The sequence below is a fragment of the Aquarana catesbeiana genome, linkage group LG03 (genome assembly GCF_042186555.1).
Source record: "Aquarana catesbeiana isolate 2022-GZ linkage group LG03, ASM4218655v1, whole genome shotgun sequence".
Classification (NCBI taxonomy): domain Eukaryota; kingdom Metazoa; phylum Chordata; class Amphibia; order Anura; family Ranidae; genus Aquarana; species Aquarana catesbeiana.
The window spans coordinates 49,820,729-49,835,609 of record NC_133326.1 but is presented as its reverse complement, the minus strand read 5'-3'; the positions used below and the strand labels follow the sequence as shown (position 1 = coordinate 49,835,609).

Here is a 14,881-nt window from a genome sequence, read left to right as displayed (position 1 = left end):
TGACACCGTCCACTGCCCTACTGACACCGTCCACTGCCCTACTGACACCGTCCACTGCTTTACTGATGCCATCCACTGCCCTACTGACACCGTCCACTGCCCTACTGACGCCATCCACTGCCCTGCTGACACCGTCCACTGCCCTGACACCGTCCACTGCCCTACTGACACCGTCCACTGCCCTACTGACGCCGTCCACTGCCCTACCGACACTGTCCACTGCTCTACTGACACCGTTCACTTCCCTACTGACACCGTCCACTGCCCTACCGACACCATCCACTGCCCTACCAACACCGTCCACTGCTCTACTGACACCGTTCACTGCCCTACTGATGCTGTCTACTGCCCTACTGACACCGTCAACTGCCCTACTGACACCGTCCACTGCCCTACTGACACCATCCACTGTCCTACTGACACCATCCACTGCCTTACTGACATTGTACATTGCCTTACTGACATCGTCCACTGCTCTACTGACACCATCCACTGCTCTACTGACACGGTCCACTGCTTTACTGACATTGTCCACTGTCTACTGCCCAAACCCCCTCCCCCCAAAAAGCATTGTGAAAAAAATTAAAAACAAATTAAATTGTAAGAAAATCAATATGCAAAAAATAAAAAACAGTTACTGACACTGTCCACTGCATTACTGATGCCATCCACTGCCCTACTGACACCGTCCACTCCCATACTGACACCATCCACTGCCTTACTGACACCATCCACTGCCCTACTGACACCGTCCACTGCTTTACTGACATTGTCCACTGCTCTACTGACAACGTCCACTTCCCTACTTACACTGTCCACTGCTCTACTGACACCATCCACTGCCCTACTGACGCTGTCCACTGCCTTACTGATACTGTCCACTTCCCTACCGACAATGTCCACTGCTCTACTAATGCCGTCCACTGCTCTGCTGACGCTGTCCACTGCTCTACTGACACCGTCCACTGCCCTACTGACACCGTCCACTGCCCTACTGACACCGTCCACTGCCCTACTGACACCGTCCACTGCTCTACTGACACCGTCCACTGCTCTACTGACACCGTCCACTGCCTTACTGACATTGTACATTGCCTTACTGACATCGTCCTCTGCCCTACTGACACCGTCCACTGCCTTACTGACACCGTCCACCGCCTTACTGACACCGTCCACTGCTCTACTGACACCGCCCACTGCTCTACTGACACCGTCCACTGCCCTACTGACACCATCCACTGCTCTACTGACACCGTCCACTGCTCTACTGACACCGTCCACTGCCTTACTGACACCGTCCACTGCCTTACTGACACCGTCCTCTGCCCTACTGACGCCATCCACTGCCCTACTGACGCCATCCACTGCCCTACTGACACCATCCACTGCCCTACTGACACCGTCCTCTGCCCTACTGACACCATCCACAGGACGGGGGTGCGGTGCGCCACCTCCCTGAAATTCGTTTTTGCAGGTTGGGATGTTAGTTCCGGTGTGTTCCATTCCAGAACAAAATGTAGAACATGCGGCATTTTTCTGCACTGCACTGTACTGGAGTGAGGAAAAGCGTGTCGATAACGTGCATGCAGGAATGCATCCGGAACACATGATGTGCGTTTGTACGGCGTGAAGCGCCCCTTAGTCGCCTGTGTGGATGATGCCTAATAGAAATATTGAATGGCTGCCTTGTGTGTGAATTGTGACTGGAATTGTCATTAGACTCACATCAATCCTATAATAATGTGCTGCAAAGGTGACATAACCCTGTCTGTATATACCGGAGCTGAGCCCTCTCTGTATTACACACACACTGCCATATTAGGTATAGGCTGAGCCCTCCCGCATCATCAGTGGGCGGAGCCAACCGAGGAATGCAGCGAGCACAGCCGGTTACATTGCACTGTAAGGCGGAGGCGGCAGCTGGGAAACACCGCGGCTTGGGTTGAGGCCTTCGTAGTGAAAATGGGAGAGCCCGGCGCCGAGAAGGTCAGCACTAAAACCTGTGTGGGTTATGAGGAGGGGTGTTGTGGGTGTGAGGAGGGCCGGAGTATTATACGTTTTATACGGTGCTGTCATGGAATTGCGATGCCTGTGTGTCTCAGTGGTGGTGCAGGAAATATTGAAGCCAGGAGGCCTGAATGAATGAAAAGGGGTCACGTGTCCCCATATCTGGGTTAGCACAGAGCTCCTGTCTGCGGGATGAAGTGTTACAACAGTCTGGACACAAAACTTCTCCTGGATGAGGACTGTTTAATTCCTGTCTATGACACCATTGGGGAAATTTCTCCTCACTTCCTGTCCCAGGTGGGGGGTCAGCAGGTCAGGAAGGGAAGGCAGATCTCCCCAATGGACTTGATATGGAAGTGAATGTAAACTCTGAGGCTCGGTTCACACTAGGACGACTTGGGATCCGACTTGTAAGCCCTCAAGTCGCCCCAGAAAGAGATTCACATTACAGTGAATGGGAGCGTCTTAATAGACACTACTGAAGTCACTCCGACTTCAGAGCGTACTCCCTGTACTACTTGGATCCGACTTGGTAGGCGACCTGTACCATAGAAATCAATGGAAGTCGCCTCCAAGTCGGATCTCTCTCTACTGTCCTGGAGGCGACTTGAAGTCGCGTTGTAATTTGCTTGAAGTCGCGTTGAAGTCGCCGTACAAAGTCGCGCTGAAATCGTGTTGCCCCTGTGTGAACCGAGCGGCTCTTTCACAAGTGTGACAGGCACTCCAAAGAAATTATCCACACTGGAATTGCATTGGCAGGCAGGATGGAGGTGATATGTTGCCTTCTCACCATCTGTTTTAACCCTATAATTGCTGAACGATCACACTATAATTGGGTGCAGTGCGGTTCTGGTGTGGCTCCTTGGAGCTGCAATTGAGGTGGCACCGCCCACCCAAAGTGACATTATAGTGGAGCTCCGCCCCTGCCCCATAATAGGACACTTGCCTGTCCAGGGATCCAGCGATGTCAGCACCCCAGCCGATCCTTCCATTGGCTCTCAGGTGCTGCCGCCGCTATTGTCTGTAAGGGAAACTGGCAGCGAAGTCTTGCTGCTTCACAGCCGGTGTCTTGCTGAGAAAGTTCCCCCGGCGGATAAGGACCCCCCTGTACTGCGCAGGCGCAGTACGAACGACTAGGAGCCACCGAAAATAGCCAAAGCTGAAAAACTTCAATCAGCTGTACATGGCGCCTGCGCCCTGGGTATAGGTACAAGCCCCACCATCCAAGTGGACCTAGAGGGAGAATAAAAAGTGCTGAGCGAAGCGAGGCCGTGCCCGAAACGTCGTGTACAGGCGCCGTGTACAGCTGATTTCTATTCTATTCGGCTTCGGCTATTTCCGCCGGCTCCTACTGCGCAAGCGCTGCGCCTGCGCAGTACAGGGGGGTCCTTATCTGCCGAGGGGAACTTTCTCGGCAGAACACCGGTTCCCTACTGCACATGCATGACGCGCGCTGCACTCTCTGAATGGCCCAGCGGCGGAGGAAGGGGGGGGGGACTTCTGAGAGATCTTGCTGCGGCAACGAGTACCTGTCAAAAACAGGTCCCCTCCCGAAAGGTGCTAAATATGGCAGTGGGGGGAGGAGACAAGCGGAGCTTCCACTTTTGGGTGTAAATTAAAACCGTGAAGCACATCATGGCGGTGCCTTTAGGTTTCTGGGATGTGAAGGTAAAAGTCTTCAGGCAGCTCCAAGACTACGGGGATTACGCAGGTAGAGTGCCGGGTGTGCAAGCACCCAGAAGACAGCCAGAAAACTGGGGTTCATTCACATGGGAGAGGTAAAAGCAGGCGGTTGAACCACAGTTTTGCTGTTTTGCCCCCTCCTACTTCCCCCGGCCGCCCCCCTGACATCTGTGCATGTGCAGAATAAGGATAAAAAACAGGCGTGTTCACAACTCCACGCGCCCGCCAGGAAGCTGACACTCCGCAGCGCTAATCACAGGCAGTGAGACATTTGCCGATCCGCTGCTGCACAGATCGGCAAACGTCTCACTACGCGGGATTAGCACTGTGGAGTGTCAGCTTCTTGGCGGGCGCGTGGAGTTGCGAACACGCCTGAGCTCATCCTTAAACAAATAGCATGTTGCAGACGGTATCGCCATCAACCACAACCCATTAAAGTAAATGGGGCTGAGCCATAACTGCTCTGCAGCCGCTTGCTTTGCGGTGGGTCAGTATTTTCAGGGTTAAAACAGAGAGTGAAGAGGCGACATATCTCTGGGAGGGGGGTGTGCCTGGATTTATGTTGCACATGCTCAGTTTTGGATAGGTCTGCAGATGGGGAAAATGGGTTTTTAGCCTGAAAGATGCAACATGGAAAAAAAAATTCGGAACCCCAATAAAAAGAAAAAGAAAAAACTGACTAGGACTCCATTTACACTTGTGCGACTTGTCATGCAAAGTTGCATGACAACTCTTTTCTCTATCAAAGCCATTCATATATGTGTGACTTAAAGTCGCAGCAACTTCATAATATTTCATGTACTGCTTTGGTCCGACTTTCATGCAACTTGAGTGAATTCAATGTTAACCCTCAAAATTTGCATGACAGTCGTACTTGAATGTTATGCATTGCAACAGGTGTCCATTATCACTGGTCAAAGCCAAAGTTATATCCAAGTTGCACCCATCCAAAGTTGGCTCAACTTTGGAGTCGCATGAGTGTGAATGGAGCCTTAGGTTGGCCATACATTATACAATCATCTTGTACAACTTTCCTTTAGATTGACCAAAACCATATAATATGAGGTCAAACCTAAACACTTTCAATCTGTATGCAATCAAGCAGGCTCTTGCACTACATAGCTGAAGGTAAATCTAAAGAAAATTGAATGAGAAAATTGTATTGTGTATGGCCAGCTTTAGCTTTTTAACATTTCCCCCACTGTATTAAAACCAGGGTGGATAAAAATCAATGCACTGATTTAAAAAACTGACAGCTAGTACGGGAATCTTCTGCCCGTACTGCTGTCACAGGGTGGGGCATTGGGCAGAGTCTAAAAACAGGAAGAAAATGTTCCCAAAGGTGAACTTATCCTTTAGGACCCTTTCACACTTGTGCAACCTAAAAGTCGCGCGACTTGAGGCAATGCCTGTGTAATCTTGAGCTCTGTGGACCTCAAGTCGCATCAAAGTTGGACCAAAGTAGTGCAGGTACTACTTTGAAGTTGCACAGATATGAACGGTACCCATTGGAAATCATTGGGTATGACTTGTCATGCAACGTTGCAGTCCCAAGTCGCAGGACAAGTCGCACAAGTGTGAAAGGGGCCTTAAAGTGGTTCTAAAGTCACCTAATTTTTTTTTTTTTATCTCATCACATTCCCTGCATACGGTAAAGAAAAAAAAAAGCCCCCCCCCAAACACTTACCCGAGTCCTCAATCAATCCAGCACTGTGCCCATCTGCATCTCTTCTCCCTTCACTCCCTGCTCTCACTGGAGTCAGGCCATCAGACAGTTGCAAATCAGTGGTCTTGCAATCAGACAAGTTTTTTTGGTTGGATCTTCAACAGAGAAAACTAGATATAACATAACATAATGATTACACGGCGTTGTCACACATACATCACCCTCTCTAACATTTACAATACTGTATGACTTTACTGTGCAAATTTAAAGATACAGAGCCCCAAATATCAACCTATTGGTTACTTACTGACATTTTTGCACTATTTCTAAATGGGTAAAAAAAAACACAAAAAAAACGCAATAGTCGTATACTGATTGGTTTGCGCAAAAGTTATCACGTCTACAAACTATGGGATCGATTAAGGGCCTTTTTTTTTATTATTGTTTTTACTGGTAATTGGTGATCTGCGATTTTTAGCGGGACTGCGACATTGCGGTGGACAAATCTGACCCCATATTACACTTTTTGGGGACCAGTGACATTATTACATTGATCAGTGCTATAAAAATGCACTGATCAATGTATAAATGACACTGGCAGGGAAGGGGTTAACACTAGGGGGCGATCAAAGAGTTAAGTGTGTTCCCTCAGCGTGTTCTAACTGTAGGGGGGATGGGCTTACTGAAACATGACAGAGATCACTGTTCCCAATCACTGGGAGCAGTATATCCCTGTCATGTCACTAGGCAGAACAGGGAAATGTCTGGTTTACATACGCAGTTCCCATTCTGCCTCTCCTTGCCGCGATTGCGGGATCCACAGGCATGCTCCCGCGGTGCACGGGCGCCTGCTATCCTGCTTTTATGGACTGATGTACAGGTATGTTGGTTTGCGCAGGAGAGACATTCTGCTGACATATATCGGCGTGAGCCGGTCGGCAAGTGGTTAAATTTCCACAGTAAAATCATACCGTATTGTAAGATATCATGGGGGGGGGGGGGGGGGTGTATGATTGATCTGCATTGTAAACGTATTGGTCCAATGGGAGATTTTGGTTTCTGACCCATTTAGAACTAGTGCAAAAATGTCAATATGTACCAATGGGTTGGTATTTGGGGCTCTGTATCTTTAAATTTCCACAGTAAAATCATACCATAGTGTAAGATATTATAGAGGGAGTGTGTATGACACATCTGCATTGATCTTGTTAACTTGCAGCTTGGTGGTCTGGGGTGAGGGGGGGGGTAAAACCACGGTTTTCCGCCTCCCAGGCCACCTATGTAAACAAAGCCTAAAAGTTGCAGATGTACAGCATATGAATAACTGTTATGACGGGTGTCATATGTTATAATGATGGTATTAATATGGTATTTAAAAGCAGGGTCCTCTATAAAATCCATTGGGGTCTTCTTGTTCTAAATGGATTTCATCTGCCATCTCATTGAAATTGATAAAATGACAGTCACATGTGCCGAGTGTCACCATTGTCCTCTTGGGACTATGACCTGCATCAACATTGGGCAGACTTCTTCAAAGACATATTTTCCTCCAAGGTGGATAGGGAAGTCCTGGGAGTGTTAAAGTAGGTTATGGCTTCCAATTATACTTAAAGGAGATCTACGGTGACAGCATAAACTTTCATTTTTTGTAATAGACACAATGGGTATTTTTGCAGTCCAAACATAACCTTACTAATAATAATCTCCTGTCGTGTTGTGAGTTCTGCCTGTTTGCTAGTCCCCTCTTTCCACAACTTCCTGGGCCCCCTGCATGCTTTGCAGCTTCTCCTCTGCTGTTTACTTTCAGTTTCTAAGGACTATATATCCCATGGTACCTTGCTACCTGCAACAGTGATTCCTGTACTGGCTCCACCTCCTGAAACTCCCCAAGGCAGGCTCTGTGAAATGTGTGACACAGCAGTGCCTACTCACAGGGCATAGTGACTATATGTCACAGAATTCAAGGAAGTAAATGTGTGGGGATCTTCACAAAGTGTATTTACAAACTTCAAGATTGTTCAGATTAATATTAGTAGACAAGAAATAGAAATATAGAAATATATGTTAGATAGATAGGGATTAAAGGGGTTGTAAACCCTCATGGTTTTTCACCTTAATGCATTCTATGCATTAAAGCTGAGTTCCACCCAAAAATGGAACTTCCGCTTTTCTGGTTCCTCCCCCCCTCTGGTGTCACATTTGGCACCTTTCAGGGGGGAGGGGGGAGCAAATACCTGTCTAATACAGGTATTTTGCTCCCACTTCCAGGCATAGATACCCGTGCCACCCTCTGGTATCTACGTCACTCCCCCCCCCCGCTGTATTCTGGGAGACACACGGGTCCCAGGAGACAGCAGGGACGAGTGGGATATTGCATCGCGAGTTGCGCATGCAAAGTAGGGAACCAGGAAGTGAAGCCGCAAGTGAAGCCAGCAGCAGCACCCGACAGCTGAGGGACAGATTGGCTTCGGGTGCCGACATTGTTGGCGCCCTGGACAGGTAAGTGTGCATATTTTAAAAGTCAGCAGCTGCAGTATTTGTAGCTACTGACTTTTAAAAATAAAATAAAAAATGGCGGAACTACGCTTTAAGGTGAAAAACCTCCTGTGGTGCCGCAGCCCCCCCCCCCCCCCCGAGCCCCCGTTTTAATTACCTGACCCCGATAATTCGCCGGCCTGGAACGAGCACACCAGCTCTAGCTGGTGTAGAATGACGCGGCACCGGGGGATGGGGCTGAGTCCTGCATTCTGTGAATGGAAAAAAAAGAAGAACAACACAGATAAAAATAAATGAATATTACCATAGTGATATTAAATATACCAATATACCAAACATGTGAGCACATGAAGTAATACTGCACAGTAAAGTGAAGTGAAATGCACAACTAAAATCCAAAACAAATGTCCATATATGAAAAATAATAAAAAAGTTTTTCTCCCAAAGTGACAGGTGAAAAAATTCCTCTGTTGAAGTGAATGACATGCATAGATGAGACCGCCACCTTCAGAAAAATACTGCCGCTTACCAGATGGTGTTGGTCTCTTATTACAGGGGACCACACTGGGCAGACGGCTGTAACCCCAGCCCGGGATCTCACAGGCAGGTACTAGATGACATTGCGATATTGAGATCTCAGCAGGATGGTATGTTTAGCCCTCATGCACACAGGCTGTTAAAAAAATGTTATGAAAACGCCAGTATCTTTGCAGTGATTTTTTAAAACTTTTTTCAGCGTTTTTGCATTAGCGGTTTTTAGCGGTTTTTAGCGTTTTTCCGCGTTAGCGTTTTTGAGCGTTTTTTTTTTCAATGGATCAAAAACGCTAAAAAACGTTGGTGAATGACGTTTTTGAGCGTTTTTGAGTGTTTTTCAGCGTTAGAGCGTTTTTACAGCTGAAAAACGTCTCTCAGAACCCACTGGTCCTGGGTTTTTTTTACAGCTTAAAAACGCCTATGCCACTTGCAGCTCAAAAACGCATAGGTGGGCATGAAGCCATAGACTAACATAGACAGTCCTTTTTAAGCTGCAAAAAAGCTCAAAAAAGCAGCTGTATAAACGTCCGTGTGCATGAGGACTTACCATAAAAGACACAAGAAACTCCACATAGCATAAAACCCTTTTACATTTATTGAGCTTAAAAAGGCCAAATGAACACTTACAAATAAGCAGATATAAGTCAGCAAAAAGAGAAGGCCGGCCGGCTCCAGAACAGCCTGTGTCTTCCGGGACTTAGACGTATAGCGGTGACGTCAGGACGTGGCTCCTCCTCCCTACGTCGTTTCGTCACTACAGGACGTGGTCACGGGATACGAGCGGCGTCCTGATGCACCGCTTAAATACAGAGAAAACCCCGCCTGATTCAGACGAGACATCTTGGGCACCATCCCACTTAAGGGAAAAACTAAGGACTTCTACCTCATGTCCATAATAGACACAGTAAAAATGCGATGGAAATAAGTGATCAAACATAAAACCAAAACTAAAAATTAGATGTCTCGAAAACATCAAATGTAAGAAATACTATTATAAAAAATTATAAAAAACATATATGTAAATTAATTTTAAAAATTACATATAATGTAATGCACACCGCTGAACAGAACAGTTATACTCAGCGGTCCCTATGGTTCTTAGCCCAAATAGATGGGCTCAACAAATCTGGACTATTAATTAAATGGCCAATATATACACCCTAACACCTAAATAACTGTCAGGACGCATCGCAATCATCCAGATCGGTCATTTTAGAATATTTAAAAACAAAATTGCCGTCTCCCCTGAAATGAAAGGGCGCCCTCTAAGTGAACAAAAAAGTAGTACCACCAACAAATACTAACTTTTAACATAATTTACAAAATCAACAGACAGTATAACTCATTCGGGACATCCTGAGGCCCACACAGATTCAGCAAGAGTCCTAAATCAAATACAGGGATATGCTCTATCAAAATCAAGCTTACAGTAAACTTAAATGGCTAGGAATTATCGATGAAAGAATTGACATCTACATCGATGTTGAGGCCAAAGGGGGTAAAAGTCTTCAGCTTATGAACCCAAGCCATCTCCAATCGTGAGATGCTTCTAACAAGAACGCTGCCCCTCCAATGAGGCCTGAATTTGTCAATTCCCAAAAAGATAGTACCTGTGGGGTCCCTACCATTAAGACCCCTTTCACACTGGGGTGGTTTGCAGGCGTTATTGCGCTAAAAATACCGCCTGCAAACCGCCCCTAAACAGCCTCCGCTGTTTGTTCAGTGTGAAAGCCCTCGGGCTTTCACACTGAAGCGGTGCGCAGGCAGGACGGTGAAAAAAGTCCTGCAAACCGCTTTTTTGGAGCGGTGAAGGAGCGGTGTATTCACCGCTCCTTCACCGCTCCTGCCCATTGAAATCAATGGGACAGCGCGGCTATACCGCGGCAATACCGCGGCTATAGCCGCGCTGTACGAGGGATTTTAACCCTTTTTCGGCCGCCAGCGGGGGTTAAAACCGCACCGCTAACGGCCGAGTACCGCTGCAAGAACGACGGTACAGCATCGCTAAAAATAGCGCTGTTGTACCGCCGACGCCCCCACCGCCCCAGTGTGAAAGGGGCCTAAAGGTGAGGTAATGTTTCGATACAGAGTGCTTGGTGAATCCTCTCCTGATATTATTAATATGCTCATTTAATCGCACCTGCAGGGGTCTTTTAGTCTTTTTTTCTTATTATCCTGGTTTGTGTTGTATAACATTTTAGTCGCAGCTTCTTACATTTATTTTATACTTAGATTCTTAGCGCAGTATTTTTACTTGACATTCTGTGAATGGACACTCAATGCAGGACTCCGGAGCGCGCCTGCACGGGTGTCCACCATAGTAGAGAGCTTCTCCAACATGGACACTCGATGCGGAGAGGAGCTCCGCTGAGGGACCCCAGAAGAGGGGCCACTCTGTGCAAAACCAAACTGCACAGTGGAGGTAAGTATGACATGTTTATTATTTAAAAAAAACAAAAAAAACGAAGCTTTACGATCCCTTTAATATTTCAGCTCTGGATGGCGGAAGGTCTTTAGATGTGTGGTCAGAGAAATCTGGGGTCTGCCATTGCTGACCTCTGTCAATGCTGGGTGTCTGGTGTTCTACTGACGCCTCGTCTTCAATAATTTGTTTCACTGACCTGGAACGAGTATGCAAATCCAGAAAGTCAGAAGCTCTTATTATCATGCTTGTGGCTGAAATTAATAATGCTGGGGGTTTAGCAAGACAGCCAGACAACTACAGTAGCATTTGTAATAGCAGAGGTCAGCAATGATTGCCTGTATGTTAAATACATGACAGTTGCTATGACAGTTTTCACTTGCAAAAAAAGCTACAGCGTTTTTAGTAGAGCATTTATCACACCCGAACACCTTTTCTTATGTATTTCAGCAGTAAGCTCCACGGTTAAGAGAGGAGCTGATCTACAGTCAGGTCCATAAATATTGGGACATGGGCACAATTCTAATCTTTTTGGCTCTATACACCACCACAATGGATTTGAAATGAAACTAACAAGATGTGCTTTAACTGCAGACTTTCAGCTTTAATTTGAGGGTATTTACATCCAAATCAGGTGAACAGTGTAGGAATTACAACAGTTTGTATATGTGCCTCCCACTTTTTAAGGGACCAAAAGTAATGGGACAGATTAATAATCATCCATCAAACTTTCATTTTTTAATACTTGGTTGCAAATCCTTTGCAGTCAATTACAGCCTGAAGTCTGGAACGCAAATACATGAACAGATGCTGGGTTTTATCCCTGTGGGGATGGGCATTTTCCCTTCAGTTTTGTCTTCAGCAAGTGAAATGCATGCTCAATCGGATTTAGCTCAGGTGATTGACTTGGCCATTGCATAACATTCCACTTCTTTTCCTTAAAAAACTCTTTGGTTGCTTTTGCAGTATGCTTCGGGTCATTGTCCATCTGCACTGTGAAGCGCCGTCCAATGAGCTCTGAAGCATTTTGCTGAATATGAGCAGATAATATTGCCCGAAACACTTCAGAATTCATCCTGCTGCTTTTGTCAGCAGTCACATCATCAATAAATACAAGAGAACCAGTTCCATTGGCAGCCATACATGCCCACGCCATGACACTACCACCACCATGCTTCACTGATGAGGTGGTATACTTTGGATCATGAGCAGTTCCTTTCCTTCTCCATACTCTTCTCTTCCGATCACTCTGGAACAAGTTAATCTTGGTCTCATCTGTCCATAGGATGTTGTTCCAGAACTGTGAAGGCTTTTTTAGATGTTATTTGGCAAACTCTAATCTGGCCTTCCTGTTTTTGAGGCTCACCAATGGTTTATATCTTGTGGTGAACCCTCTGTATTCACTCTGGTGAAGTCTCTCTTGATTGTTGACTTTGACACACATACACCTACCTCCTGGAGAGTGTTCTTGATCTGGCCAACTGTTGTGAAGGGTGTTTTCTTCACCAGGGAAAAAATTCTTCGGTCATCCACCACAGTTGTTTTCCGTGGTCTTTTGGTGTTGCTGAGCTCACCGGTGCGTTCTTTCTTTTTAAGGATGTTCCAAACAGTTGATTTGGCCACACCTAATGTTTTTGCTATCTCTCTGATGGGTTTGTTTTGTTTTTTCAGGCTGATGATGGCTTGCTTCACTGATAGTGACAGCTCTTTGGATCTCATATTGAGAGTTGACAGCAACAGATTCCAAATGCAAATAGCACACTTGAAATGAACTCTGGACCTTTTATCTGCTCCTTGTAAATGGGAAAATGAGGGAATAACGCACACCTGGCCATGGAACAGCTGAGCAGCCAATTGTCCCATTACTTTTGGTCCCTTAAAAAGTGGGAGGCACATATACAAACTGTTGTAATTCCTACACTGTTCACCTGATTTGGATGTAAATACCCTCAAATTAAAGCTGAAAGTCTGCAGTTAAAGCACATCTTGTTCGTTTCATTTCAAATCCATTGTGGTGGTGTATAGAGCCAATATTTATGGACCTGACTGTTTTTGGATGTGGCAGAACCACGGTTCTCAACTGCTCTTGAAAACTTGCCCCCCCCCCCTCATAAAAAGTGCTTCTTTCCTTTCTTTTTCCTATATTTTTTTGGTTTTTCACGATATTTTGAATATACATTGAATTTCACACAGAAAAATGGGAAGGCAGCCTCCTCAAGGGTGTATTGGGTGGGGTGAATGGAATTGAGATGAGAAAATGAAAGGAGATAGGATGAGAATGATATAATTTAGATGAGTGTTGAATGAGCGAGTTTGGGGGGGGGGGGGGGGAGAGGTGAGAAATGGGGAGCTGAGTTATTGGATATCACTCTTAAAGATCAAATAGGATACAAAATATAATGGAAGAGATTCTGAGATATATATGAGTAGAAATAAAATAATTACTCATTGTCTCCAATTTTAGATTAAAATAATTTTTTTGATTAGTACGTTTAAAATTTCTTATATTGGAGTATATGTATAATAATACTTTATTATTAATTGTCATAAATAGATAAGTTGATTTGATTGATGAGTTTAACCACTTGCCGACCGCCGCACACACATATACGTCGGCAGAATGGCTCATACAGGCAAATGGGCGTACCTATACGTCCCTTTGAATTTGCCGCCTTGCGGGTGCCCGCGGGTCCTTCAAACTCTATGTTCGCCGGCGGACTGCGATCGTGAGATGGATGTCTATGTAAACAAGGCATTTCCCTGTTCTGCCTAGTGACATGACAGGGATCTACTGCTCCCTGTCATCAGGAACAGTGATCAATGTCATGTCAGTGGTAGCCCATCCCCCCACAGTTATAATCACTCCCTAGGACACACTTAACCCATTGATCGCCCCCTAGTGTTTAATCCTTTCCCTGCCAGTGTCATTTATACAGTAATCAGTGGCTATTTATAGCACAGATCGCTGTATAAATGACAATGGTCCCAAAATAGTGTCAAAAGTGTCCGATGTGTCTGCCATAATGTCGCAGTACCGATAAAAATCGCAGATCGCCGCCATTACTAGTAAAAAAATAATAATAAAAATGCCATAAATCTATCCCCTATTTTGTAGACGCTATAACTTTTGCACAAACCAATCAATATACGCTTATTGCGATATATTATTTTACATATCGGCCTAAACTGAGGAAAAAATGTGTTTTTTAAATATATTTTTGGGGGATATTTATTATAGCAAAAAGTAAAAAATATTGCTTTTTTTTCAAAATTGTCGCTCTTTTTTGTTTATAGCACAAAAAATAAAAACCGCAGAGGTGATCAAATACCACCAAAAGAAAGCTCTATTTGTGGGGAAAAAAAGGACGTCAATTTTGTTTGGGCACCACGTCGCACGACCGCGCAATTGTCAGCTAAATCGACGCAGTGCCGAATCGCATTAAAATGCCCTGGTCAGGAAGGCGGTAAATCCTTCCGGGGCTGATATGGTTAAAGTAGATATTTATAAGCACTGCCGCTGCTGTCGTTTTCGTTTTTTTATTTATTTATTTATTTTTTTTCTTGGAGGGGCTGGAGGAGATAGCCGGGGACTCCCTCTTCTTGGTCATGTTTAATCACTTCCCCCAATTAGACCAGCACTCATACAGTATAGAGGTAATGGGTTGAGTGCATAAAGTAAAAATTGCTTTGATATCCCTTGTAGAGGCTGCAATATAACACCCACTCCAAGAGGATATAGTTAGCTGTTTGTAAAATTGTTGTATGTTTTGTATTGGGGCCCTTTTTTTTTTTTTCTCCCTTCCTTCTAAACCCCCCCACCTGGTGCCCGTGAAATAAGACTGGGATGGATACCCTATCTATATTGCTATATTGTCCCTTAAGGTTAGGAGACTGACTACCCCATGAGAAGCGACATATACTACTCCAGGACCCGAAAAGGTCACAGGTAGATAGAGCATTCCTACAGGAAACACATTTTAGCCTGCCCCTGCTTAGAAATAGGGACTTCATGTTGGCTTATCATGCCACCAATTTTGCTGCCAAGTCAAGGGGGGTATCTATCCTGATTTCCA

At 45.5% G+C, this 14,881-nt stretch overlaps 1 protein-coding gene across 1 annotated transcript in view; it reads left to right on the top strand.

Annotated features, from left to right (window-relative positions):
- Nucleotides 1-1,828: 1,828 nt before the first annotated feature.
- Nucleotides 1,829-14,881, top strand: part of UNC45A (unc-45 myosin chaperone A) — a 71,589-nt gene continuing 58,536 nt past the window's right edge. Inside the window, exon 1 of the mRNA XM_073618507.1 lies at nt 1,829-1,986. Coding sequence (XP_073474608.1) covers nt 1,963-1,986 — 24 coding nt within the window. The 5' untranslated portion in view covers nt 1,829-1,962. The remainder of the gene's footprint in view (nt 1,987-14,881) is intronic.